The 25,492-nt window shown below is 43.6% G+C and overlaps 1 protein-coding gene across 6 annotated transcripts in view; it reads right to left on the reverse strand.

Moving 5' to 3' along the window:
• The window catches only part of ETS1 (ETS proto-oncogene 1, transcription factor), a 142,422-nt gene extending 117,181 nt beyond the window's left edge, over nucleotides 1-25,241 (reverse strand). For 2 of the 6 annotated variants that reach the window (XM_042238017.1, XM_042238015.1), the window contains exons 1-3: nucleotides 25,162-25,241; nucleotides 10,936-11,018; nucleotides 7,285-7,401 (exon numbers count right to left, since the gene is read on the reverse strand). In XM_042238017.1, coding sequence (XP_042093951.1) covers nucleotides 7,285-7,401; nucleotides 10,936-11,004 — 186 coding nt within the window. In that variant the 5' untranslated portion in view covers nucleotides 11,005-11,018; nucleotides 25,162-25,241. Of the gene's footprint in view, nucleotides 1-7,284; nucleotides 7,402-10,935; nucleotides 11,019-25,157 lie in introns of all 6 variants that reach the window. The other 4 variants (XM_042238016.1, XM_012101893.3, XM_012101894.3 and 1 more) reach the window with 4 other exon arrangements.
• Nucleotides 25,242-25,492: the final 251 nt, after the last annotated feature.

The following is a 25,492-nucleotide window of genomic DNA, read 5'->3' on the forward strand; positions in this document are numbered from 1 at the left end:
ATGAAAACCAGACCAGAATCTGGCTGCAGGAGGTGTTAAAGGTAGTGGCATGCTGAGTCAAGATGTTCTAGAAGGACGCATTTGATAGGGCTAAGTAGGACGGAGTGAGCAGGAGCAGGTGAGGAGGGTGACAAGGCAGCAGCTGTGCCCTGCAGAGCCATACTGGGGCCTCGGTACAAAGGAAAAAAAATCAGTATTACTGATCCTAACTGTATTTAAATTTTTTATTTCTTATCATAATTTTTGCATTGATTTTGATGGTCAGAAATATTACATTCAGGGAATATTAATCAGAGAGAGTGCAATCTCAGAGGTCCACAGATCAACACCAAGACCTGGCTCTACCCAACTGCCTGCTGATTCCACGGCTGGAAACCTCAGGCCAAACAAATAGTGAGATAGGAACACAGTCCCACCCATCAAAAACAAAAAGAAATATTACATTCAGATTTGTTTAGCTTGAGTACTGAGTCTGGGGGCAGCCCTTAGGCTTTGGCCCCATGTGAAATGAGTGGTAAGCCAGTTATACAGTCAAATGCTCTATCACTGATCTCCACCCCCACCAGTCCAGTTATGAAGAGTTGAACTAGGGTCATGAGTGTAGAGGTGAAGAGGAAACAAGAAATATAAGATACGTTTTGAAGAAAGAGTCAACATGATTTTATGACTCAGAGGAGACGAAGGAAAGCGGTGAGCGGCAACGATCCAGAAAAATGCTTAGATTGCTTGCTTCTATAATAGGGAAAATGGTGAATAGGTAAGAGGTTGGAAGAAAATTTCACTCTTGGATGTGCTCAGATGGAGAGACGGCAGAGCGACTAGGGGGAGGTTCCCTTGGTGGCTGCATGACGGAGGACAGGAAAGGATAGAGGTGGATCTATAAACATCAAGGATCTAGTTAAAGTGTAGAGTCAGGGAAAATGGAAGTTAAAAGAGAAAGGGTCAGAGTTGGCTCTGGCACACCATCCAGCAGTTCTATTTCTGTGTACTTATCCAAAGAAAACAAAAACACTCATCTGAAAAGATATGTACATCCCAATGTTTAATACCACATTGTTTATAATAACCAAGATATGAAAGCAACTTAACTGCACATTGATGGATGAATGGGTAAGAATCATACACACACACACATATACATACACTGGAGTATTATTCAGTCATAGAAAAAGAATGGAATCTTGCCATTTGCAACAACAGGAAGGGACCCAAAGGATATTTGCTGATTGCAACAAATCAGACAGAGAAATACAAATACTGAGTGATTCTACTTATATGTGGGACCTAAAAAAAGAAATGACACACAACAAATGAGCAGTAACAAAACAGAAAGAGACTCACGGATGCAGAAAACAAACTAGTGGTCGCCAGAGGGGTGGGGAGAGATGGGTGAGATAAGTGAAGGGGACTCAGAGCAATTATCAGATAACAAGTCAGGAGAATGTAAAGTGCAGCCAAGGGAATACACGCCACAACATTGTAATATCTTTATATGGGAATGGTTATTAGACTTACTGCGGTGACCTCTTCATGTGTAATGTATAAAAATATCAAATCACTATATTTACTTGAAATTAGCATCATACTGTAATTCAATTATAGTTCAATTTTGAAAAAAATGGGTCTATAGAGTTGCCGGCCATTGGGAGGAGAAATGAACCGGAAATAACAAAGAAGGGTCAGTTGAAGACACAGGAGGAAAAACACGAAAGTGTTCAGTGAAAAGGGCAGAGCTTCAGAAAGCAGACACTAAGAAGAGGGTGGTATCCAGGCAGCCTTAAATGGCCATGTGCTCCTGCCCCGCTCTGTAGCAATCTATGATGAGCACCCTCCCCCAACCCCAGTAATCCTTGTGGAGGCTTCAGAGGACATGAGCCTGCAACCTAAGTGCTTCACCTTTCTGATCCTGGAAAGAAACAGCATGAAGTTCTGAAGTCTGGAGTCTACTAGGATGACGGACACACACTTGTTCCTGCTCCAAGATAAACCACCCCTGACGCTACCACCATAGTGACCACCGCCCCCTTCTGAAGTCAGGGCTTCATCTACTGTATTCCATCACCCTCACCCCCTACGCTTCTATCAGGGACCTGTCTCTCCTCCCCACTCACCTAGTTCCCTCCCTATGGCTGCTCTCCACCCACCTCCCAGCCCTGCCAAATCTCACAGCATTGCTTCTGCTCAGAGTCTTCCTCCCCTCAGCCCCCAAAGATCCCTACAGTTAGGAAAGAGGGAAAAGGGAAGTAGATGTTCAACACTAAATCAAAAACAGATGGAGGCTGCGTGTCTATAGGAGTTCGTTTCTGTCTTGAGCCAAGCAGCCTTAATTGTCCAAGTGTTTGCTCCTCAAACCCTTCCTGATCTTTCTCGTGTGTGTGTGTGTGTGTGTTACAAAAAATTCTGTCAGAGTAAATCTATCTTTTCTTTAACAAACTACACAATCCTGGGGTTTAACCTTAGTACTATACCATAAGCATACAAGACACATAAATACTTCTAGATACTGCAACTTAAAAAAAAAAAAAAGTGTATTCCCAGAGGCAAAGCTGAATGGATGGGTAAGGGAGTCTACAATCCACAGGAGTAAATCTGTATCATTCTAGGCCTGGCACTGATGTTCATATGCTCCAGAAAGAAGATGAGAGACTGGAAATCAGGAAGCCTGGGTTTGAGTCCTGCTCTGGGCTTCCCTGGTGGCTCAACTGGTAAAGAATCTGCCTGCAATGCAGGAGACCTGGGTTCAATTCCTGAGTTGGGAAGGTTCCCTGGAGAAGGGAACGGCTATCCACTCCAGTATTCTGGCCTGGAGAATTCCATGGACTGTATAGTCCATGGGGTTGTAAAGAGTTGGACACTACTGAGTGACTTTCATTTTCACTTTCTGGTCGATATAATCAAAGCTATGGTTTTTCCAGGAATTGTGTATGGATATGAAAGTTGGACCATAAAGAAGGCTCAGTGCTGAAGAACTGATGCTTTCAAACTGTGATGCTGGAGAAGACTCTTGAGAGTCCCTTGGACTGCCAAGGAGATCAAACCAGTCCATCCTAAAGGGAATCAATCCTGAATATTCTTTGGAAGGACAGAAGCGAAAGCTAAAGCTTCAGTACCTTGGCCACCTGATGTGAAGAGTTGACTCAGTGGAAAAGACACTGATGCTGGGAAAGATTGAAGGCAGGAGGAGATGCAGACAACAGAGGATGAGATGGTTGGATGGCATCACCATGAGTTTGAGCAAACTCTGGGAGATGGTGAAGGACAGGAAGCCTGGAGTGCTGCACCCATGGGGTTGCAAAGAGTTGGACACGGCTTAGTGACTGAACAAAGACTGCCCCTAAGGAGCTGGTTAGTCTCCAGCCTGTTTCTTAACCTTCTTAGGCCTCTGTTTCCTGAGGACACTGGCCCCAATGATCGCCAAGTTCCTTTGCAAATACAAGTCTCATTTTTGCTGATCCGTCCACATTCTTTCTCCTGACCTTGTGACGGACAACCTTCATTTGATAAATAACGACGCCAGGGTGGGAAAACCTAGAGCACCAGAATTCGTCATCATTTAGATTCATGCCAGGCCACGTCCCCTTCAAATGCATGACCACCTTCAAGTCGTCCGTCTTCATTCTTCCCTGGAATATGCTCACACACCATTTTGCCCCTACATCCCCTGTTTTTTCAGTAGAGAAAAATGAGGTTGGGAAGTACCTAGCTGCTGAGCTGTCCAGGGGCTCTCACATACTAGGTGCAAATTTGTGCAATAAGCGGGGAATTTCTCATCCTAAACCCTTTCACTTTGTTCCAGGCAGATGCCCCCTGAAGCCAGCCTGACCAACTCCACAGATATCTCATTGCATCTGAGACTCCTCATCTTCAGAGGATATCAGACCACCCAGCACCTCTTTTTACTCACAGAGAAGTGCTTTCAGCCACCCTGGGGAGCGGTTTGGGGCAAACTGTATCTGGCCCTCAGAAGAACATGGGCCTCTGCTTCAGTAGGACACGTGGGACCTGCTCCCTGGAGAAGGGAAGGAGGCAACACAGAAACGCCCCCCACCTTCGGCTCTCCCACCAGAGGGGAGAGGGCCAGGGTGGTGTAGCCACAGGAGAGGCAGGAACAGACAAAATAGGAAACTCTCAAAGGGCAATTTAATTTTAGATTCAAGGCCAGGAAATTGTTTTGAAAACAATAAGAGCGATGGGCTTGGGTCTTGGCAAAAGGGCAGGTCGGACCACTGCAGATTCCTGAGAGAGAAACAAATCTGAAGCACAGAAAGAGCAGAGATGGGACTGTCAGATTCCGTTCTCCATGAGAAGCTGTGCGCAGCCTCCAAACGGGCCACCTGGACCACAGCTAAAGCCATCTTGAAATGCCCCCCGCCCTGGGGCTGCAGATCAAGTCGGGGAGGGGGACAGTGACCAAGGGTGAAGCTCCTCACACCAGTCTGAGACCACAGTCCCCTCCACTCAAAAGACATTCTCTTGCTGAGAGGTAGCGGGTAAAATCCTGTTATCCATCAACTTCTACTCATTAACGGGAAGCCTTGACACTCCCAGTGACTCCATGGGGTGCCAGCCTCAGGCATCCAGCCCAGAGCTTAGAGGTGAAGGGTGGGCCTGACTCAGAGCCTCCTCAGAGAGGGGGCGAACCTCCCATGGAGAAAAACCTGGACAGGAATTTCAATTTGCTCAGAGGTCTACAAAATTGAGTTCTGTCTTTTTTTTCCCCCTAAACCAAGGAGGGTAAATTCACCATGAATAAAGCATACAGATACATCAGTTCAGTTCTCACTCAGTAGCGTCCGACCCCATGGACTGCAGCATACCAGGCCTCCCTGTCCATCACCAACTCCCAGAGCTTACTCAAACTCATGTCCATCAAGTTGGTGATGCCATCCAACCATCTCATCCTCTGTCGTCCCCTTCTCCTCCCGCTTTCAATCTTCAATCATACGGATGCATGAGTTGGCATAAATTCTTATTCATCCCCACATTTCTTAAAAATGGTCAAGACAGGGACTTCCCAGGAATTCCCTGGTGGCCCAGTGGTTAAGGTTCTACTTCTACTGCGGGGAGTCTAAGCTCAATTTCTGGTCGGGGAACTAAGATCCCGAGTGCTGTGTAGCAAGGCCAAAAATAAATTAAATTTTATTTTATTTTTTAAAAGGTGGGGACTTCCCTGGTGGTCCAGTGGTTAAGACTTCACCTTTCAATACAGGGGTGCAAGTTTGATCCGCGGTCAGGAAGCTAAGATCCCACATGCCTCATGGCCAAAAACCCAAAACATAAAGCAGAAGCAATATTGTAACAAATTCAATAAAGACTTTTAAAATGCTTCACATAAAAAAAAATCTTTAAAAAATATGATCAAGATGCTCTTAATGATAAGGAGTGTCCCAAGCCAGGAGCCGGAAGATCCAGACCACACTCCATCCTTTACCAGCCTGTAAACTTGGGCAACTTCATTTACTCTCTTAGGACCTGAATTTCCTGATGCTGGGAGACAGTCTGAAGGTTATGGTCTGGCTCTGAAATTCTCTAGCTTATGCTGACTGAACCCCATATCTTAGAAAATCACCGCTTTCTAAGATGCTGGAAAAATCTTTTTTCCTTCACTTCTTCTGATTATCACTAAGAGTTATGGTTATAGATTATTTCTTAAACATCATGTTCCAGCAACCTCCCCGGAGGTAAAGCCAACACCACCCCAAGCAACGATAGGAAAAAAAAATGCTTTTCTGATTTCCATTTACATTCTAAGTTTCTTTTTCTGTCTTCTCATTTCTCTAATCCAAGAGAAGGAAACGGCAACCCACTCCAGTATTCTTGCCTGGAGAATCCCGTGGGCAGAGGAGCCTGGTGGGCTGCTGTCCATGGGGTTGCACAGAGTCGGACACGACTGAAGCGACTTAGCAGCAGCAGCGGCGGCGATTCTCTAATCAGGGATTCCTTATCCATTGCTCTCCAGGATCCCCAGAAAGAAGGGAAAGGTGTGTATGCTAAGCTTCACAGAAATAAGAATCAGCCCTTCCCAGCTTCCCAGAACTTCAGGGACAACACAGAGGTCCCTGTGAACACATTCTAAGGCATGTGGGGTGGAGGTGAAGAGTGCCAACAGCAAAGGCTAAGAAGAGAATTGCTTCCCAAGGAAGCCCAATTAAACTGCAATTACTTGAGATAAGAGAACCAAGTCTGTTTACACAATGGGGCTGTAAACCACCAGCCCATTACAAGAGAACTTTGATCTGGGGGCAGGGGAGCTATTTCTGGTCCAGGGTAGAGAGGAAGCAGGGAGGTTTCTCAATAAGAGAAATAAGAATGGCTCCACTCAACCCAAAGCCCCATCTTGTTCTGGCCGCACCCTCATAAGGACAAAATTGGTGGAATCACCTCCACCTCCCTGTGTTCATCTCACACAATCGAAAAGTCCAGAGAAAAACAGAGAAGAGATGGTAAACACAGGGAAAGGGAATTAACTGAGCTCATATTTCTGGCTGGTGTCACAGCGACTTGACATGGTAAGCATACCCTGTGCCTGTTTTACAGATGAGAATACTGAGGTTCGGAGGAGGTCATGTGCCCAAGGTCACGTGGCTGAGGAGTAATAAACAGACCAGAATTTAACTCAGGTCTTTCTGACTCCAAAGCCTAAGTGCTTTCCATGTTATTGGATTGGCAAAAAAGTTCCTTCGGGTTTGTTCATAAGCTGTTATGGAAAAACCCGAAGGAACTTTTTGGTCAACCCAATGTGTGGCCAGGCTATGTTCCACAGCTGTCTGGTCCAAGCCATAAGGCTCAGGGCCTTCCATGTAGTCTGACGCTCTGAACAGTCACCCTTGCCTGGCATATTACTATAGAGTAAGTCCCCGACATAGGAACCTTCAAGTTGTGAACTTTCAAAGACACAAATGTGCATTCCATCATCAGGCGTGAGTGACATTACAGCTTGCTCCCCCCGACCCTGTCTCCTACTGCCGTCTCCCCGCTCCCCTCCATCCTCCAGGTAGTGACTCTTCTGCCTGTTCACTTGATGCCAGCCCTCGCATGTCAGCTGTTGTATGGTACTGCTGTACTTCCCACGGTACTGCACTGTAAGATTAAAAAGGTTTTCTTTTTTGTGTTTGTGTTTTATGTATTAACTGTATGAGAAGTATTATAAACCTATTACAACACAGTACCACAGCGTGGATTGTCTTAGTTGGGTACCTGGGCTAACTTTGTTGGACATACACATAAATTGGACTTATAAACGCGCTCTCAGAACGGAACTCATTCATATGTTGAGATACTTACTGCATTCCCAAAGGCCTGAGCTCCGAGAGTAGGTGTGTGGGCAGTTGTCTGTTCCTTCCCTCTGAACAGTTCAAGGTGCTTCCTAAGCTCGAGTGACCCAGGGACCTCCTCCACATGCTGGTGAGGGAACCAAGGACAGGGACATGCTTGGTCCAAACCAGGGGCAGCCCGCCCCGCCCATTCCTGCCCGGCCTGCTGCCCTGAAAGCTCAGCAATGTGAAGGGGAGGATGACGCAGGAGAGGACCAGGGGTGCGAGGGACTTCCAAGAGCAAGGCAGCAAGCTCTCCAACCAGCATAACAGGAAGGAGTGCTTCCTCCCACTGGATGAAAGGGTCCCTGACACACAGCCCATATAAGTACCTGCAAACGTCACCCCCTCCCACACAATGGCCAGACAACTTCCAGAAGTGTTGTTTCCCTGCTTCCCCTGCTGTGACATCACTTCTTTCATGAAGGTCTTCCAGGAGGCTGACCTTCCAAAGGGGAGAACTGTGTCCTGCTTTGCACAAAGGGGCCCCAAGGCAGATAATGTGTGTTCTGCATACAATGGCCCTTACCCGAGGGATGGGATGAATTTTGCAACTGTTGCTGTGATCATTTTAAGCCTTCTCCTGGTACAGCAAATAATCAAATCATACTAATGCCAACTCCAATTCTCAGTCAAGGACTCTGAAACTGAGTGGTCTTTAAGGGTCTAGAAAATATTTATGTCTTGGTTTAGAAGATTGTTTCTTGGACAACTAAAGCAGTCTGTTTAGCAGAAACCCTCGTTTCTGCTGAATATAGTCTCACTTTTTTTTTTTTCCTAAGATTTCCCTTTCAAACCCAAGGAGTTACACTCAGTACCAGGCTTCCCAGGTGGTTCAGTGGTAAAGAATCTTCCTGACAATGCAGGAGATGCGGGTTCAATCCCTGGGTCAAAAAGATACCCTGGAGAAGAAATGGCAATCCACTCCAGTATTCTTGCTTGGAGAATCCCAAGGACAGAGGAGCCTGGAAGCTACAGTCCCTGGTCAGACACAACTTAGCAACTAAACACCAACACACAGTACTACCCCTCCTTCAAACCCAATCTTGTGTCCATTCTAGAGCACACCTTCTCAACCTTGGCGCTACTGACAGTTGAGGCTAGACAATTCTTTGTCATGGGGAATTGTACTGTGTAGTGTAGAATGCTTAGCTGCAACCCAGACCTCTCTCCTCTGGATGCCAGCAGCATCCCCACTCCCCAAATTCTGACCATCAAAAATATCACCAACAAAATCACCCCTAGATTTAAAAAATCCACTGGTTTTCCTTTTACCCCTCAAACTTCCCATTCCGGGATAGCTTCTCTTCCTGGTGGGCCAGGCTAACTAATGCAGAGATCGGGGCGCCAGGCAGGAGGACTTGGTTGATTGGATTAAGTACAACTGATTGAGCCCCAGACAAGACTCCAACAGAACTGAGAAGATTCAGGTGCCTGGGACATTCACGTTCTCGTCTGGGAAAGTTCATGAAGCTGGGCTCACTCCTCCAGGAGATCTCAGATTGAGACTGAAAGTATGAAGTTTGCTGGTTTTCCTGCTAATGCTTGGAGCTTATATTCTATAGGTGATTTACAAATTCTTTCACTGTCATAGCCCAGCCTGAAGTTGAAGATTATCTGTCAGAACTAGTACACTGAACTTGAGCTTGGATCCATCAACTTTATTTATCTAATTTTTTAAATAAAGAAGAAATAGACAAAGAAGGCAGAGGACTTCCTGGTTGCTCAGTGATTCTGAGAAATTTGCCCACCTAGCTCCAGTGGTGGAGAAACTGAGCCCCAGAAAGAAGTTGTGAGCGCTAGTACTGTAACAATAACATAGCAATTCGCTTACGTAACTTTCTACTTTTACCCAAGCAACTCTGATTGTAAAGGATCCCAAGGGTTGATAATGTTTTTCAGATATGGCTATTGGGGGTGGGGATAAATGAGTTCTTTGTTTTGAAACCAGTGGAAACAATTCAAAATGCATTAAAAATACCAAGTGTATTCAGTTGAGGGTGGGGTCTTTAGTTGAAAATCACACTTAGAGTTGTTTTTTAGCTTTTTTCAATCTCATACAATTTCCAGATGCCCTGTCTAGGATAACTTAATGTTATACCTGCAACTTATGTACTTGTACTGCAATTTATTTCAGTGCCTAAAATATAATAAACACAAATTTGCATGGCATTGCTGAACAAGTTATTAATCTTATTTCATTGGATTACAATATTGGCAAAGAGAATTAACATAAGCTGCTTTTAAATCCACTTTTCCAAGTCAATGACACAGTGTGCCCTGGAATCACAGTATCCTTATTTAACAAATCTTCACACTATCATTTTTAAGAAAGATTTAGTGTCATTTGTGCTGACCTTAGATGATAACTTCTTTGTGAGAAGCAGAAGTAGTCTTTTCCCTGGCCAAGTCTCCAGCCATATGGACCTTAACAAGTCCCTTGGCAATTTTTACTAAGCAGAATGGAGTGATTTTTGGTCTGAACTTGTGTGTGTGTTTTAAATATATTTCTGATGTAAACTGTACTCTAAACATTTCTCTGATTCTAATTTTTAAAATATAATGAATGGTGCTTATATAGAAACAGAAGCCACTTAAAAAAGAAGAAATATGTGTCACAGAACAGTCAGGGAAGAAAGATGTATCCATCGTTCCTTGAATGTGGAATAGCTTTTTAAGTAATTATTTTCCTAATATTACAGATTAAAACACATCAAGTCTTTTGACAATTATAGTGAAAAGTCATGGAAAACTGAAGGGTTTTCAGTTAAAACCAAGGTTAAAAACTCTGCAGCGGAGGCAGAAAAGCACTCTGGTCAACTGGTGTCTATTTAGACCAACAAATGTATTTGGAAGGATTAACGCTAAACTTATCTGTCCATTTACAGAGTAAGTAATAAATGATGGCCACCCCTGTAAAAATACACACAGAATTTAGAATCAACAATTAATGATTCATCAGCTGCTATTAAAAGTTCACTTAACAGTGGGATTGATGAATGACGGCATTTTGGGATCTCTCACACATCAAATTTATAAGGAATTTAGCTAAATATTTCTACAGATCAGCATGTAACTTGGGTAAAAGCCTTCTTCCCTAAGAGCAAAAAAAAACTTTATTTAAAAAGGAATTTTAAAATTCCTCTTACCCCTCTTTTTCTAGGACTCAGGAACTTTCCTTATCAACTTGTCACACTTTATTTCCAGTTTCAAATTCTATGATTAGAAAAACTTGTATATTTTAGCTTTTATGTATGAGGACCAAAACAAGCTAAATTATGCTAAGAATAGGTCTAAGGTACATCAATGTGCCAAAAATCTTCAGCAAATGAACTGAGCTGTGAAAAATCACCTGGCTTTAACCATTATTCAAGTTTGAGTCGTATTCTCTGCAACACAAGCATGCTAAAAAATCTTCCTTAGCAAATCCATCAGTCTTGGATGTTTCACTTTATATGGTGATGAAAAGACAGATAATCTGGCAATGTAGTCCCTCCGAAAGATGTAAAGCTGATTCCAGCTTGGAGTTGGGTTCTGGCTGCTTCTGAGAGAGATCAGAGAGCAGGAGAGCCAGGGAGGGGAGGGTGGGGCCTGGGAAGGGCTGGGGAGGAGTCCTCCTTACCAGCACTGCAGGTCGAGCCGCTGAATAGGTGGCAGGGCCACTCACTGCAGAATCCACAAAGTAGCTCATCACGCCGTCAGCACCTGCGTGGGAAAAAGCACTCACTGAGCTCCTGGGCAAAGAACATGCATGGATGAGAAACCAAAGGCCTCGGATCAGATCTCCTTAGAAGCATCGAGGTCACTTGTTTGTGTTACGGAGAAAGGAATGAAAATGTAGAAAAACAAAGAGGGGGTTTCCCTGGTGGTCCAGTGGCTAAGAATCTGCCTTCCAAAGTAGGGGAAGCTGGTTCGATCCCTGGTCGGGAAACGAAGATCCCATATGTTTCGGGGCAGCTAAGCCAAGGCACCACAGCTAACTGAGCCCGACAGCTGCAGCCAAACAATGAAATGAAGCCAAACAAACAAAGAAATATTTCAAAAGATAATCACAGAAATCCAAAGCGACCAACAGGGAGCAAGGCCGACTCCCGACTGCAAGAGAGCCTGAATGGTGATGTCTGCCGCAGACAGCTAGCGCTCAGAGACCACAGAAAGACCCTTTAGAGGGCTTCTGGGCAGGAATAGGTCTTTTAAAGTCACATTCCCATTCCTGTATCTCACTCCCTCCACGGCCGACCCCGGCCTGGCCCTCCACGTGCAGTGTGGCATTCATCAACTGGTGAGAGACCAAACAGAGAAAGGGTAAGAGAGAGGAGGGGTGGAAAACCTTTACTGAGAAGGCATGACAACCAGGACCCTGAGCCAGATAAACAGAGAGAAGCCCCAAAGGGGAATGCATGTTACCCATCCTCACAAAGAAGAAGGGCTATTATTAAATAACTCTTGTTGAGAGCCATTATCTCCATTCAAAGTCTGAATGACCATCACACTTGAGGAGTGTTCTGGCTAAAGGGATTTTACAGCTAGCTGTCAGTCATCAGGAAAATCATTTATATAGCAAGCGTTTCTGTGGATCCAAACACTCTCTAAAGTACACTAGTCCATACGCTTTCATGAGTTCAATATTACACATTTTTAAAAACGTCTTTCTTGAATGATTTAGAAGATTAAATTCCCTGGTATGTCATTCAGAGGCCAAATTCCTATTGTTAGGGAGTGACATTTGAGTTTCAACTCAGCTCCATTCCACTTTATATCTGTCCGTCCTTTCCCTTTATTCTTGAGGACAATTAAAGCCACTGACCTCCTTTCAAGAAATATCAAGAATAATGTAGGTCTTATGCTCAATTTGCAACTCTGTTCACCATACAGCTTGACAACCAATGAGCATATACATCTTCTTTCATATGAAGTGTATTTAAATAACATTGATAAAGTTCTCCATTACAAAATTGTACTGACCAAGGCCTACCATCACACAGCAACTACTTTCACACAGTTGAGAAAAAAGTTAAAAATCTTCTGAAGACATAACTTATCCCAAAACTGTGCTTATTGTGTTTAACTAAAACATCACCTTTAAATGACATCTTTTCTCCCAAAAAGTAGGATGCAATCTAAATAATATTAATTTTAAAAATGTAAAATAGCTAAGGGTAACCATGTTCATCAAGCTTCCCTGGTGGCTCAGTGGTAAAGAATGCGCCTGCCGGTGCAGGAGGCATGGGTTCGACCCCTGGAGAAGGCAATGGCAACCCACTCCAGTATTCTTGCCCGGGAAACCCCATGGACAGAGGAGCATAGTGGGCTGCAATCCATGGGATCGCGTAGAGTCAGACACGACGTAGCAACCAAACAACAATTATGTTCATCAAGATGTTGTTTTCTAGTTTTTTCAGGGACTTGATTGCAAAAAAAAAAAAAATGGCTCCCAGGAGGATCTCCCAGGTGGTAGAGCTGAAGAGTTGGAAAAGATTGAAGTACTCTAGTCCAAGGACACTGTTCCCACCTGGTGCTGGAGCTGTGGTCCCCTATTCAGTGTTTGCTTCTGGCTGCTGCTGCTGCTGCTCCTGCTAAGTCGCTTCAGTCGTGTCCGACTCTGTGCGACCCCATGGAGCAGCCCACCAGGCTCCTCCATCCCTGGGATTCTCCAGGCAAGAACACTGGAGTGGGCTGCCATTTCCTTCTCCAGTTCATGAAAGTGAAAAGGGAAAGTGAAGTCACTCAGTCATGTCCGATTCTTAGTGACCCCATGGACTACAGCCTACCAGGCTCCTCCATCCATGGGATTTTCCAGGCAAGAGTGCTGGAGTGGGGTGCCATTGCCTTCTCCGTCTAAAAACAGTGAGCAGCTACCAAATATCAGATTCTGCACTAGGGAAGAGGGCCTGGTCAGCGTGGACATGACCCATATAGTGTACAGAGTGCTCCTGCTTTTTGCCTCAAAATCAAATTCCTAATAAGTCATCAATCACCCTCACTTCAAAGTTTTATATCTACTCATAGACGAGATTTAAAAGTTGACAACACAGATTGTGTCTTACTGATAATGGCTTAACCAAGATCTGATTCCTTAGGGAAAAGTTGCCCCATCCCTCCAGGGCCCCACAGGGCAACCTAAACCTTAGGAGAATGTCCAGACGTGGAGAGCGCTGCTTTGTGTAAGCCATCTAGCCCTCGATTTCCTGCAGAAAGCCCCCGGGGTCCCCTGAGTCATCACAGACCTCAATTATTTATTCAACAGGCACATCAAGGCTTCCTCTGCCAGGAACTTGTTAATCATTCAGTAAATAGCGACTTTGTTCCTCCTGTGTGCTCAAGACACACAGGTAAACAAAGACCTCTCCCTCGTGGACCTTACGTTCCATCCATTTCGGGGTAAAGCTGAGAAGGATGGATCTCCATCTGCAGGCAGTGGAGAAGACAGACTCACGGAGAACTGAAATACAAGATGACGAGGAGTTTACCTACAATACCGAAAACGGTTCTGCCAAAGCCTGGGGTATAGGAAGCCGTGGAAGACTGCACAGCGTACTTGGCCTTATGGATGGTCCCTAGACTCCAAAGCAGGCCCAAGTCTTTGCCCTTCTGAATTCTTGCTAGACTTAGACATTTGTAAAAGAAATGCTTTTGGGATCAGCCGCCTTATTCTGAAGCCTAGCTCAAAGGCATCAAAAGCAACACTCTTCCTCCTACCAACCTTCCACGTAGCTGGGAAAAAGGTTTAATGGAAATGTGTTTTCTCTTTCCGATGGAGAGAGAGAGTGAGTAACGCTCTGGCCCCACACAGGGTCCAGCCTGAGCTGGGCTGAATTCATGAAGCTTCACTCTCTGTGACTGACACTCCCTTGGGTAGAAGCCCTTTGCCCACAGAGGAAGCTGGAAAGAGGGAGTTGCCAGAGCTCTGGAGGGCTCTCATCTCAGGAAATAACTCTGGGACAGAAATGGATGACCGCTTCATTATTTTTTGGAGAAAGAAAAAAAGAACCCTCCCTGTTTCCACTTGTAGATGGTGACAGAGACCAGCTGCTGTAGACGTAAATCCTTTCAGAAAAAGCACAAGGACTGTTTGGGTAAAAAAAAAAAAAAAAAAAAGACACGTTGGCCAAGGAGAATTCCCTCCTACATGACAGCTATTTGGATATCGGCTGAACCAACGTTTTTGTCTTGGCGTTATAAACGTTTCTGCCTAAACACAAAACAACTGTGTAAATTCAGCTTTATTCCCCAGCCTAGAGGCATCCATGGGCTTGTCTGAATGCAGAAATGGTTTGAATTCTTGGTAACATAGGGCAGAGAAGAGCTGAGCTCACTTCCTTGAATTGGAGCCGCAGTGCTCAAGCAGCCAAGCAAAAGTATCTGCAGCGACTTTGTGCTCGGGAGGCAGTGGGCTCCCAGCTTTGGTCCACCCCAGCCTAGAGGTCCACTGCAGCCCCGTTGCTCACCACCCCACCGCCCTAGCCCACCACCAGCCGACCAGCCACCTCGCCTGTCTATCCTCACTGCCCTGGGCTTTCAGGATGAAAACGGGCACACCATGCAGAGGGGGGGAAAATGCAGCAGTTTGGTTTATGTGGGCATCTTGCGTCCAATAAAATGTTTTGGGACCCTGGGAGCCCTTGCTTCTTCCTAAAGCATGTGATGGCCTCTGGAGTCCCGCCCTCCACAAGTCCTGGACACAGGTTGGGATCTACAGGCTGACACTTGCTTCCATTTGCGTCTCTCCAGGCGCAGGCTGAGTGACACACAGAAGGAAGGGGGGCAAGGGACTCAGAGGGGTGTTTCAGGCCAAGGCAGCAGAAGGGCAGGGAACCCCAGGGAGACCAGGCTCAGTGGAGGCTGAGACCAGTTCCCCGCAACTCTGTCCCCTGCTCTGCTCCGCTGCTAGGTGATAACTGTGATGTCACTTATGAGTTTTCATTTGGACTATTATTTTGTTGTTGCTGTTGTCTTTGCGACCCCATGGACCGCAGCACACCAGGCTACCCTGTTCATCACTATCCCCCAGAGGTTGCTCAAATTCATCTCCATTGAGTCAGTGAAGCTATCTAACTGTCTCATCCTCTGCTGTCTCATTCTCCTCCTGACCTCAGTCTTTCCCAGCATCAGGGTCTTTTCCGATGAGTCAGCTCTTCACATCAGATGGACAAAGTATTGGAGCTTCAGCTTCAGCACTAGTCCTTCCAATAAAGTATTCAGGGTTGATAGCCTTTAGGATTGACTGGTTTGATCTCCTTGCAGTCCAAGGGAGTCTCAAGAATCTTTCCAGTACCACAATTTGAAAGCATCAGTTCTTCGGCCTCAGCCTTCTTTATGGTACAACTCTCACATCCATACATGATTACTGGAAAAATCATAGCTTTGACTATATGGACCTCTGTCAGCAAAGTGATGTTTCTGTTTTTTAATATACTTTTTAAAAGCCAAAATTACAATGCTACCAACAAACCCACTGTGATTTAAATTTGACCTTGCTCTCTGGTCTTTGTGTTAGTATTCTAGATCAAGAATTATGGCTATAACATACCCAGGGTAAGAAGACTACACATGGTAAATACAGAAGCATAAGAAAGCTGTCACAGAAAATATAGATGGTGCAGGTTTTTCCTTTTTTTTTTCTTTTGCAAGTTGTGCAAAATTTAAATAGATTTGCGATAAATGTTTCTCTTAATATCAACAATTTAGAGTTCCTATGAATTTATATTCCAAGCATACCCTGGAAGCAAGAGAAAAAGAATTTGGCTTCCAATAGGATTAGTCATTCAAAAGATACTTTCCCTAAAGAACAGCACCTTTGCCAAACTAAGGGTTTCCCAGGTGGCTCAGTCGGCAAAGAATTCTCCTGAAGGGCAAGAGACCCAGGAGACGTGGGTTCGATCCCTGGGTCGGGAAGATCCTCTGGAGAAGGAAATGGCAACCCACTGCAGTATTGTTGCCTGGGAAACCCCATAGACAGAGGAGACTGGAGGGGTACAGTCCATGGGGTTGCAAAGAGTTGGACATGACTGAGAAAATGAGCATGCACACACATGCCAAACTAGAGACAACACTCTCACCCATGTCATCGAAGCAGCATCTTTCATTTACAATAGAGAGAGTTTGATTGTCTTCTTTCTGAATATAAATCTGTTTTTTAAAGACTCAGACTGAGTGTTACCTCTTCTAGGGAGCATTCTCTAAATCTTGTCAATTAGATGGACGTTCTCAATCTTCAGGTTTGGGATTCACTTTCACAATGAATGTACCTAACAAAGTTCAGAGTACTTCCTGCATCGTAAGTTTCTGATCCTGCGTCATAAGTTGCTAGAGGGTAAGGAACTGTGTCTTTTTAGCTGACACGTTGTATTAACAGATGTGCGATATGCTTGCCGACTAAATGAAGAAAAGACCTGTATGTGAATACGGTTAACATATGCAGGAGTTATGTCTCAGTGCCTGAGTATACCCAAGACAGCAAAGATATCTCTGAGACAAAGGAAAAAAGGGACATCACCTGTGATGATGTGTCCATATGCAATTCTGAGGTTAGATTTCTGTATTAACTGCGAGCAGGACCATATTCTTCTCTGAACTAATGGAGATAGCCCATTGATGAGTGTATTGTCTCCCATTATTTTCTTTCTAATTCTCATGAGAAGTCCATTTGTAGTTTTCAAACCATTTAAAACGTTCTCTTCCTTGATCTGCCAGTATAACAAAAGCTATCACGTCTAATTCTCCAAGAACTCAACTGCAAGCAGATTTAGATAGCTGAACAAGCCTCAGTCCCCCAGAGAAACCGTGGTCACCATAAGCAGAAAAGAATCTGGTGAGGATTGAAGATGGACTCTTTCTGTCACTCCCAATTCTTTACGAACCTGATTTTCTTGACTGAGTATTCCAACTGATGGGAATAAATATTCCGTCTTATTTCAAGAGCCAGAACCGCCCCATAAAGACCATGTTCTGATCCATGGGTTATTGGCTTCTGCATCTTAAAGTCAATTCACCGACCCTTTCACTAAGTTCATGAAGCATCAAGTCACAGATTAATGAACGTGTCAGTCTTGCTTCTCCCCAACTTCACTGCTAATGAGTCCCCCAACTCTTACTTGAACACAGGCTTGAAAATGACTCATATCCATCTCCTATTTCTCTGAACAAGTCTCACCTTCTAATTAACCGTAACACTCTCAGGTTCTGTATGAACTGACACAGCTCAACCAATCTTTCTTAGAATACTAAACATAGACTCCTGTTATTATATTACAAACGTCATTCACTAACATATCCCAAAAGGAACAGAGAATATAAGATGGTTTTCGTCTGCTGAGCTGCGATAATCAGGGGCTAATAGTGCCTTGTAGACCATTTTATGTTTCCTCCTCCTGGAAACAAATATCTCTCCATTACTCTGCTGGGATGGTGCTGTCAACAGAGGCAGAAGGGGGCATCTCTCGTAAACCTCAAGGGAGTATGTTAAAACCTGCCCGCTCTTCTGTGTCTAGGAATTTTACGAGCACAATGCCCGTCTTAAGTCTCTGAAACTTTCCGGAAACTAAGGCTCTGCTCTTTCTAGTATGGGAACATCCTCTGCAAAACTAAAGGTGACATTCAATCAGCTGTCTGGCAATAAAAGTGCCTACAGCCTTGTCCTCAAATGGCATTCCTCATCCTCTATTGAATCCTGAAATTCAGAAAATAACCATGGTTGTTCTTCAACATACTCCAGCGCCATGTGTGTAGTAGGCATTCAATAAACAACCAAATAAAAAATTGGGATTTGCATCACTCAGAACCCTGTGGCAAAATGAGGGTTTGGCTAACAGAATCAGATAAAGGTAGACTCAAGGATAATTACAGGCAAGATATTCACAGTGAAATGTTCTTCTTCATAGCTTTTACTTTTGGGGTAGAATCTAAGCAATTACACTGGAAAGACTGATACTGAATCTGAAGCTCCGATATTTTGGCCCTTGATGCGAAGAGCTGACTCACTGGAAAAGACCCTGATGCTGAGAAAGATTAAAGGCAGGAGGAGAAGGGGACAACAGAGGATGAGGTGGTTGGATGGCATTACCGACTGAATGGACATGAGTTTCAGCAAACTCTGAGAGATGGTAAAGGACAGGGAAGCCTGGTGTGCTCCAGTCCATGGGGTCGCAAAGAGTGGGACACAACTTAGTGACTGAACAACTACAAAAGCAATTAAACGGAAAATCTATATTATAAGAGCAAGAAAACTATTATAGTAAATTTGGGAAAGAAGAAATGTGTGAAATATTATCAGGACCAAATTATATTTCCTACTATTGATGTTAATTATGTGCAAGAGAAAGTTATGAGTGACAGCTGTTTCTTTTTGTCTCCAAATTTACATGCATGCATGTCTGTGGCCATACCACCCTGAACGTGCCCGAGCTCATCAAATTTACATGCATGCCTCCAAAATTACATGAACAACAAACATTTTTAGATTAGTCCTAAACTCTGAATGAAAAAAATGAATCTCAAATATGGCAAAAAAAAAAATATTTGGGATTTGATCTAGTTAGCTAGTATTGCCCAGCTGCATATCCCTGTATTAGATGCTATGGTAATTCCCAGGCTGAGACTAAATCACTTTTCTTTTTTATATAGTTATTTTTCTAGTTGATGAGACAATTATAAGAGACAATGAGACAATTATAAGAGTCTTGCTACTCAGCGGTACAGTGGTTCCTCTCAGATCAGTAGCATGGACAAGCACTCGGGGGCTAGCAGAACTACAGAGCTCAGGTTCCATTCCAAAATGATCAAGAACATTAAAGTTTGAGAAATGCTGGTGTGATTGATATATTATGGGAACATAAAAGATGAAGAGATGACTTCTGGAAGGATGCTGAAGGAAAACTTCAAGAGGAATTGGCATTGAAACGGGCCTTGAAAAATGGGTAGCTAGAAGTATGCACAAAGACTCAGAAATAAGAAAACAGTAGATTAGAGAACAAAAAATAACCCAATAAATTGATTGTAGGGAAGTGGGAGGTGAAATTGAAAGACGCTCTAGGGCGGATTACCAAACTAAAAGCTTGGACTTTTTTTTAGTATAGCTATAGATTTAAATAGCAATAGTAGTAATAATAAATTTAACAATAATATATTATCAAAATTAAAGTTATAACTGGTATATCACATAGTGGAATATTACATAGCAGTGTAAAGGAAAGAACTATTGATATACTGAGCCGCATGAGTGAATTTAAAATAAAGTAAGCCAAATGAAAGAAGATTACCTACTATATGATTCCATTTATATGATATTCTTGAAAAAGAAAAACCATAGGGTCAAAGAACATGGCCTGGAGGTGAAAAGAGGATTTGACTATAAAAAAGCATAAGGAAAAATTTTTTTGAATGATGGAACTGTTTATCTTGATTGTAATACATTGATTTATACATTATAAATACTTGATTTATACATTAGCCAAAATTTGTAGAACTATACACTAAAAAGGGTGATTTTTACTGTTTGCCAATTATACTTTAATTTTTAAAAAAGTGTGCTGGGGGAAATATAACTTTATAGTACTAAAAAATTAGATTTTTTTTTTTCCTAAGAAACTGGAAACAAAAATGAGTAAGCTGGAGAAATGATGTGAAGCATCTTGGCTTCAAGGACAGCTATAGCAGAGGTCATGGTATATGAGATTTTTGGCCACATTGAACCCAGAGAGAGCTTCAAGCTAAAATGTCAACTCTAACCCCACAGTGACTGCCAAAAAAACCCCCAAGGAGCCTAGAAGTTTAAAGTACTACTTTTCAACCTACAGCGCGTGATGTCAGATATAATCTAGAATTTAGATATGGCTTTGGCTCTCAAGAAGCTCTCAACAAAACTGAGAAATGCCGTAAATATACAGATAGCTATTGGGAGAACAATGAATGAATGGAGTTCGGAGAGTTTTAATAATGCCTTTTAACACTGAACGAAGCACACCAGCTGCCTTCAATCTCTCAAATCCAGCGAGCAACTTCTTGGACTATATCTGATGGTCATTTTTCACGGTGGGGTTTTATTTGTTCTATTGCCCAAATTGTAAGTTTCAAATTTCTCAGCATACTGCTAAACAGCTTCCTGGCATGCTTATATAAAGAGGGATTTGGTAAAGTCAATGAATTTTAGAGTTGGAAAAAAATCTCATCAAATCTGTCCATTTTTCATTTGAATGAACTGAACCCAGAGAGGTTAAGTGTTCAGCAGAGTGATAAAGATAGATAGACTATGGTTGACTGGGATCTCCTTACCGAGTGTGCGTGTGCATGTATGCTAAGTTGCTTCAATGGGGTCTGACTCTTTGCGACCCTATGGACTGTAGCCCACCAGGCTTCTCTGTCCATGGGATTCTCCAAGCAAGAAAACTGGAGTGGGTTGCCATGCCCTACTCCAGGGGATCTTTCTCACCCAGGGATCGAACCCATGCCTCTTCCATTGGCAGGCGGATTCTTTACCACTAGCGCCACCTGGGAAGACCTTACTGAGTGTGAAGACAAATTTCTTCATCTCACAAAGTCTTTATTTCCTCAACTGTAAAATGGAAAAAAATAATACCAACCCTTTCAAGATTATTGAGGAGGGTTATATAAAATGAAACCATTTTACACATGATAAAATGGTCAATAAATAGTGGCTATTATTATTATCACTGTTTTATCACAGTGCCTGGCACTAGTAAGCATTGACTAATTAATAGTAATTGTGGATTTTACTGCAGAGGTTATTCATTCAGATATTAGAAGCAGAACCCAGATGGCCAATATACCTTATCTCTTTCTAAAAAGACTTGGATTTAAATAATCAAAATAGGAAGCCCTCCCATAATCACAGGTTGAGTAGCCTTAGCCAAGAATTTCACAAGAGAAAAGCGCCACAATTTCAGTTGAATGGCAGTCTGCTTGTACCATTGTTATGCATAAAACCAAGAAGTAAGCAGTTTTCTTACCTTGGGGGAACAAACAGGCTGAAAGCTGTTTCATGAGGGAAATATCCAGCTTCCTTTGATAGAAATGTGAATCTTATGTGGCCTTACACTTTAGCAACAAGATATAAATATAATCAAGTTGTAAGCTGCTGTGAGAATCACTGCAAGAGTTTTTGTTTGTTCTGTTTTTTACAACTTTTTTGTTTTTGTTTTTGCTTTTAAACCATACTTTCCAAACTGATTTACATAGCAATCACCTAGGAATCACCTGAGAATCAGGTTTCAAGGTACAGCCAGACGGTCTGCATTTCTGACAAGATCCCCTGCGATGCTCATTTTGAGCAACGAGGCAGTGTCCGGACTCCCTTGGTTAAATTCAGGAGTGGTTACGAGGTGTTTGGAAGGCAGAGCCCACTGAGGTACAGGCAAGAAGAGTCTGGGCCACAAGCTGAGCAGAGGATTAGCTGTTATCTTAGTTGCCTTGCAAGCCCAGCCAGGAGAAGGTGCAGCCCAGGAGCCGAGCCTCCGTCCTAAGCCCTGTGCCAGGTGAGGACTAGGGCAGCATCTGACAGGGCTTCCTGCCTTTCCTAAGAAGCCAGGGTCTGAGTTACTTCGCCTCGAATGTCAAGAAACTGATCACTGCTCTTCCTCTACCCAGAGGAATCCTTTTGGCTTAATGATCACTAGGAGCTCCAAAGGGCACTATATTTATCATATTTTAAAAGTATTTATTTATTTATTTGACTGCACTGGGTTGCAACATGTGGGATCTAGTTTCCCGACCAGGGATAGCACCCAGGCATTGGGAACTCTGAGTCTTAGCCACTGGACCACCAGGGAAGTCTTATTTTATGCACGCTGGACTTAAATCTTATGGAAATTCTTTGCTCTATGTTTTGCAACTCTTTGAAGTTCCATCAAAATTTGTCCCAAGAGGGATCAAGAGAGAGATTTACTGATCTTGTCAACTAGACCTTGTAGCATTTCTTCAGAGTCAGTGTCTTCCTAACAATGAATTATTAATTCATAGATTCTCCTTTGGAAAAGAAGCATAAGCCATGGTATTCTCCCAGATAAATCAACCATTGGGCTAAGCAGAAAAATTTAGCCTGAATTTGTATAAGTGCCTCAAAGTTACTAGGTTCCTATGAGACATGACTCTAGCCACAGCTCTGCACCCATATGGTTTTGATCCTTTAAAAAAAAAAAAGCAACTATATTGGAGTATAGTTGCTTAACGATGTTGTGTTAATTTCTACTATAGAGCAAAGTGAATCAGTATACGTATGTATGCCTTTGGTTATAATCAGGTCTCACCACCAACCAAATCATTCTGAGTACCAGCCTCAGAGTCCTCATCTGCTAAATGGGAACAAGCGTGCCCACCTCACGGACTTCATTGTAGGTTAAAGAAGCAGCCCAGCCTGTGCAGGGCACAAGGGCCCCAGGACATACCAAGTGCTCAGGAAACTTCAGGGGTGATCATCCTTCCTCTAGTGAAGTGGAGAAGACAAGTATCACACCCAGAGAATCAACAGGATTGAAAGGCTGAGTTCCCTACAGCTGCATTTGCAGTAGAGCGGGGACAAAGGAGATGCGAGGGCAAATAAATGAGTGGTCTTCGTATCTGGGTTGGCCCAGGAATGAAGGTTCCCCTCAAATGTCACTAAATAGCTGTCCACCACACTTATTGTGCTCAAACGCTAAGTATGTTTTCATTTCCGAAAAAAAGGGGAGAGAAAAAGAGAGAGAGGAGGAAGGTGGGGCTGGGGGGAGAAGGAGGGAGAGGAAGAGGGAAAGGATATCCCAGCTCCCTTCTGCTGTTTGATGCAGAAATGGGAGTTTTGAGTGGGCAATTAGAGGAGAATTGCTGTAAGAAACAGTTCTGTTCACCAATCAATAAAACCAGGAGATATAGCAGAGCCTGAATTATCAGTAAGAAATCAAGCAACACTTTGATGCCATCACTGGGGGACCTGGCAGTGCCAACAATGTGTTTCCGGAGCATTTGTCTGCCCTCTGACTCACCCTCCCTGGGGACCTGGCACCCACACACCCAATCTGTTACAAGGCTACTTCAGACTCTCCCTCAACCTTATTGGCAGTATTTTCATTCTTCAAAGCTCTAGGCTGTTTACTTCTATTCTCATGAAGTAGGTGGAGCACAAATCATTAGTCCCAGTTTTTTCATTAGTCGCAGTTTTTTCAGTATTCCCATTCTAGAGAGGAAGAAAAGAAAGCACTTCAAATTACTTGTTCTCAGTTCCAAAGCCAATCTCTAACAGACCAAAGGCTGAACTGGTGCCAGTTCTGACCCCTTCACCTTTGAACTGCTGTATCATCTGAGGCCGGCAGTTGGCCCAGATCCATGCTTTCAATGCGTCCTCCAAGGTCACAGGTGACCCCATGTTGAAGGGTTACACCCTGCTACCCAGCCTCCCCGAGGCTCTGCTCTGGGACCTCCCTGCACCTCTAATAACCGGCACCTCCGTGTAAGCAGCTCTCTCTGGAATCAGGCTTCCCACATCCTCAGTGGCGGAACCAGAACGGAAGAGACTGCCTGGCTGCCTTCGCTGTTTGTTTTTTCACTCCTGGAGTTGGCAAGGATGGGAGTTGTTGATTTACAATTAGGAGCAGCGTGCTTCTTCAAATATTAATATTAATAACGACGGTGCTGAACACATGAAAAGGCCTTTTCATCTTCAAAGCACTTTGCAGACATTAACGCATTAGCTCTCTCTCCCCTCCGCTCAGAAACAACAGGTAAGGAAGAATCTCCAGTCCCCCCGCCCCTGCCCGGCCCATGCCTGCAGAAGCAAAGAGGTTTCTCTTTAGATAAAAAGAAGGTGTTGCCGTCCAGACTTAACAGCTGTCGAAAGAGTCAGAGTGCCAGGCATTTTACAAATCAAATGGAGCTGCCAGAGTTGCCATTTCAGAACCTGGATTTCCCGTTGTTTAACAAATATCTCCCTTTTCAGTTGCACAGGAATGGTATGAAGTAGGAGGGGAAATGGCCTTGTGATTTAAAAAAAAAAAAAATCTTACCCGAAAGGTGATTAGGAAAACCTGCAATCAAATGCCTTGGTCTCGGTAACCTAGCATGTTTTGAACAGTTCGCCTACATGAAACACAACTTTAAAAGGGGGTGACAGAGATGTTTTCATAACAGATGAAAAGCCCCAAACAAAATGAGATTGCCAGATAATAAAAATCACCAATGGAAGAGGGTGGCCATCCACATCCCCTGCTGTGCGCAAAGCTGCCCAGGGATTCAAGCTCTACGAAATACCCACCTTGACTTTCAAACTCCTGCCACAAGTACAGTCCAAAAGAAGATGTACAGTCCCTTGGAAAACTGAGTCACGAAACAGGTAAAAAAAACACCAAAAAGCCTAGTCAGATTTGCAAGACTCAAACCTGTAACAATTTTCTCACAATGTAAGCAATTCATAAAGCTGCTGAGCTTAAAAGAAAATTTTTCCAAAATTTCAGCAGCAAAACAATGGCACACTAGGAGTGAAAGAGAAAAAAGGAAAAAAATGTCTACATTTAGCTACAGCTTTATTTCTTTGGAAGCGCTCCAAGATGTGAAGAAAATTCAGTTCTGACAAGTAATCGGCCAGTGTCTAGAACGTGCGTGATTTTACTCTTATGAAACAGGAGAAAAGGGGAGACAGTCTTGATTTCAGACTATTCTAACAAGGTTAGGGAGTATTTTTAAAAATGGTTCTTAAGCAGTTGAATGAAAAATATAGAAAAATGTGAAAAGAGAAACAGAAAGCCGCTTGTATCCTGAAAGTCCCCATCAATTTACCGGTTAATTCCACCAAATGAACATACACACACAAGAAAAAGGAAAATGGACTGCAAAGTTTTAGGCAGAAGCTCACACCCCACTCACTTACTACTTTGCTGGAGAGACTGGGTGAAGAATGGGTCCAGAGTGAGCTCCCTCAAAGTCTACGGTCTCTTCCCAACTACCTGCGGGAATCCTCTGCTCGGAGGCTAAAGAGGATGCAGGGACCATAATCTTCCTAATAGAGTGGCCTCCTTAAACTGGGGGGTGTGGTCAAGCCCAGAAAAGCTGGAAAAAAGGCAGTGTTCCACGGGCTCCTTAGTCCAGGAAGGCAGTCACTAGGATAGGCTCTGCGATCTGAAAGGAAGAGCAAATCATATTACTTATTGAGATAACACCAGATCACACCTTAACTCATACCATTGGAATTGCCCTTCAAT

The sequence above is a fragment of the Ovis aries genome, chromosome 21, assembly GCF_016772045.2.
Source record: "Ovis aries strain OAR_USU_Benz2616 breed Rambouillet chromosome 21, ARS-UI_Ramb_v3.0, whole genome shotgun sequence".
Taxonomy (NCBI): Eukaryota; Metazoa; Chordata; class Mammalia; order Artiodactyla; family Bovidae; genus Ovis; species Ovis aries.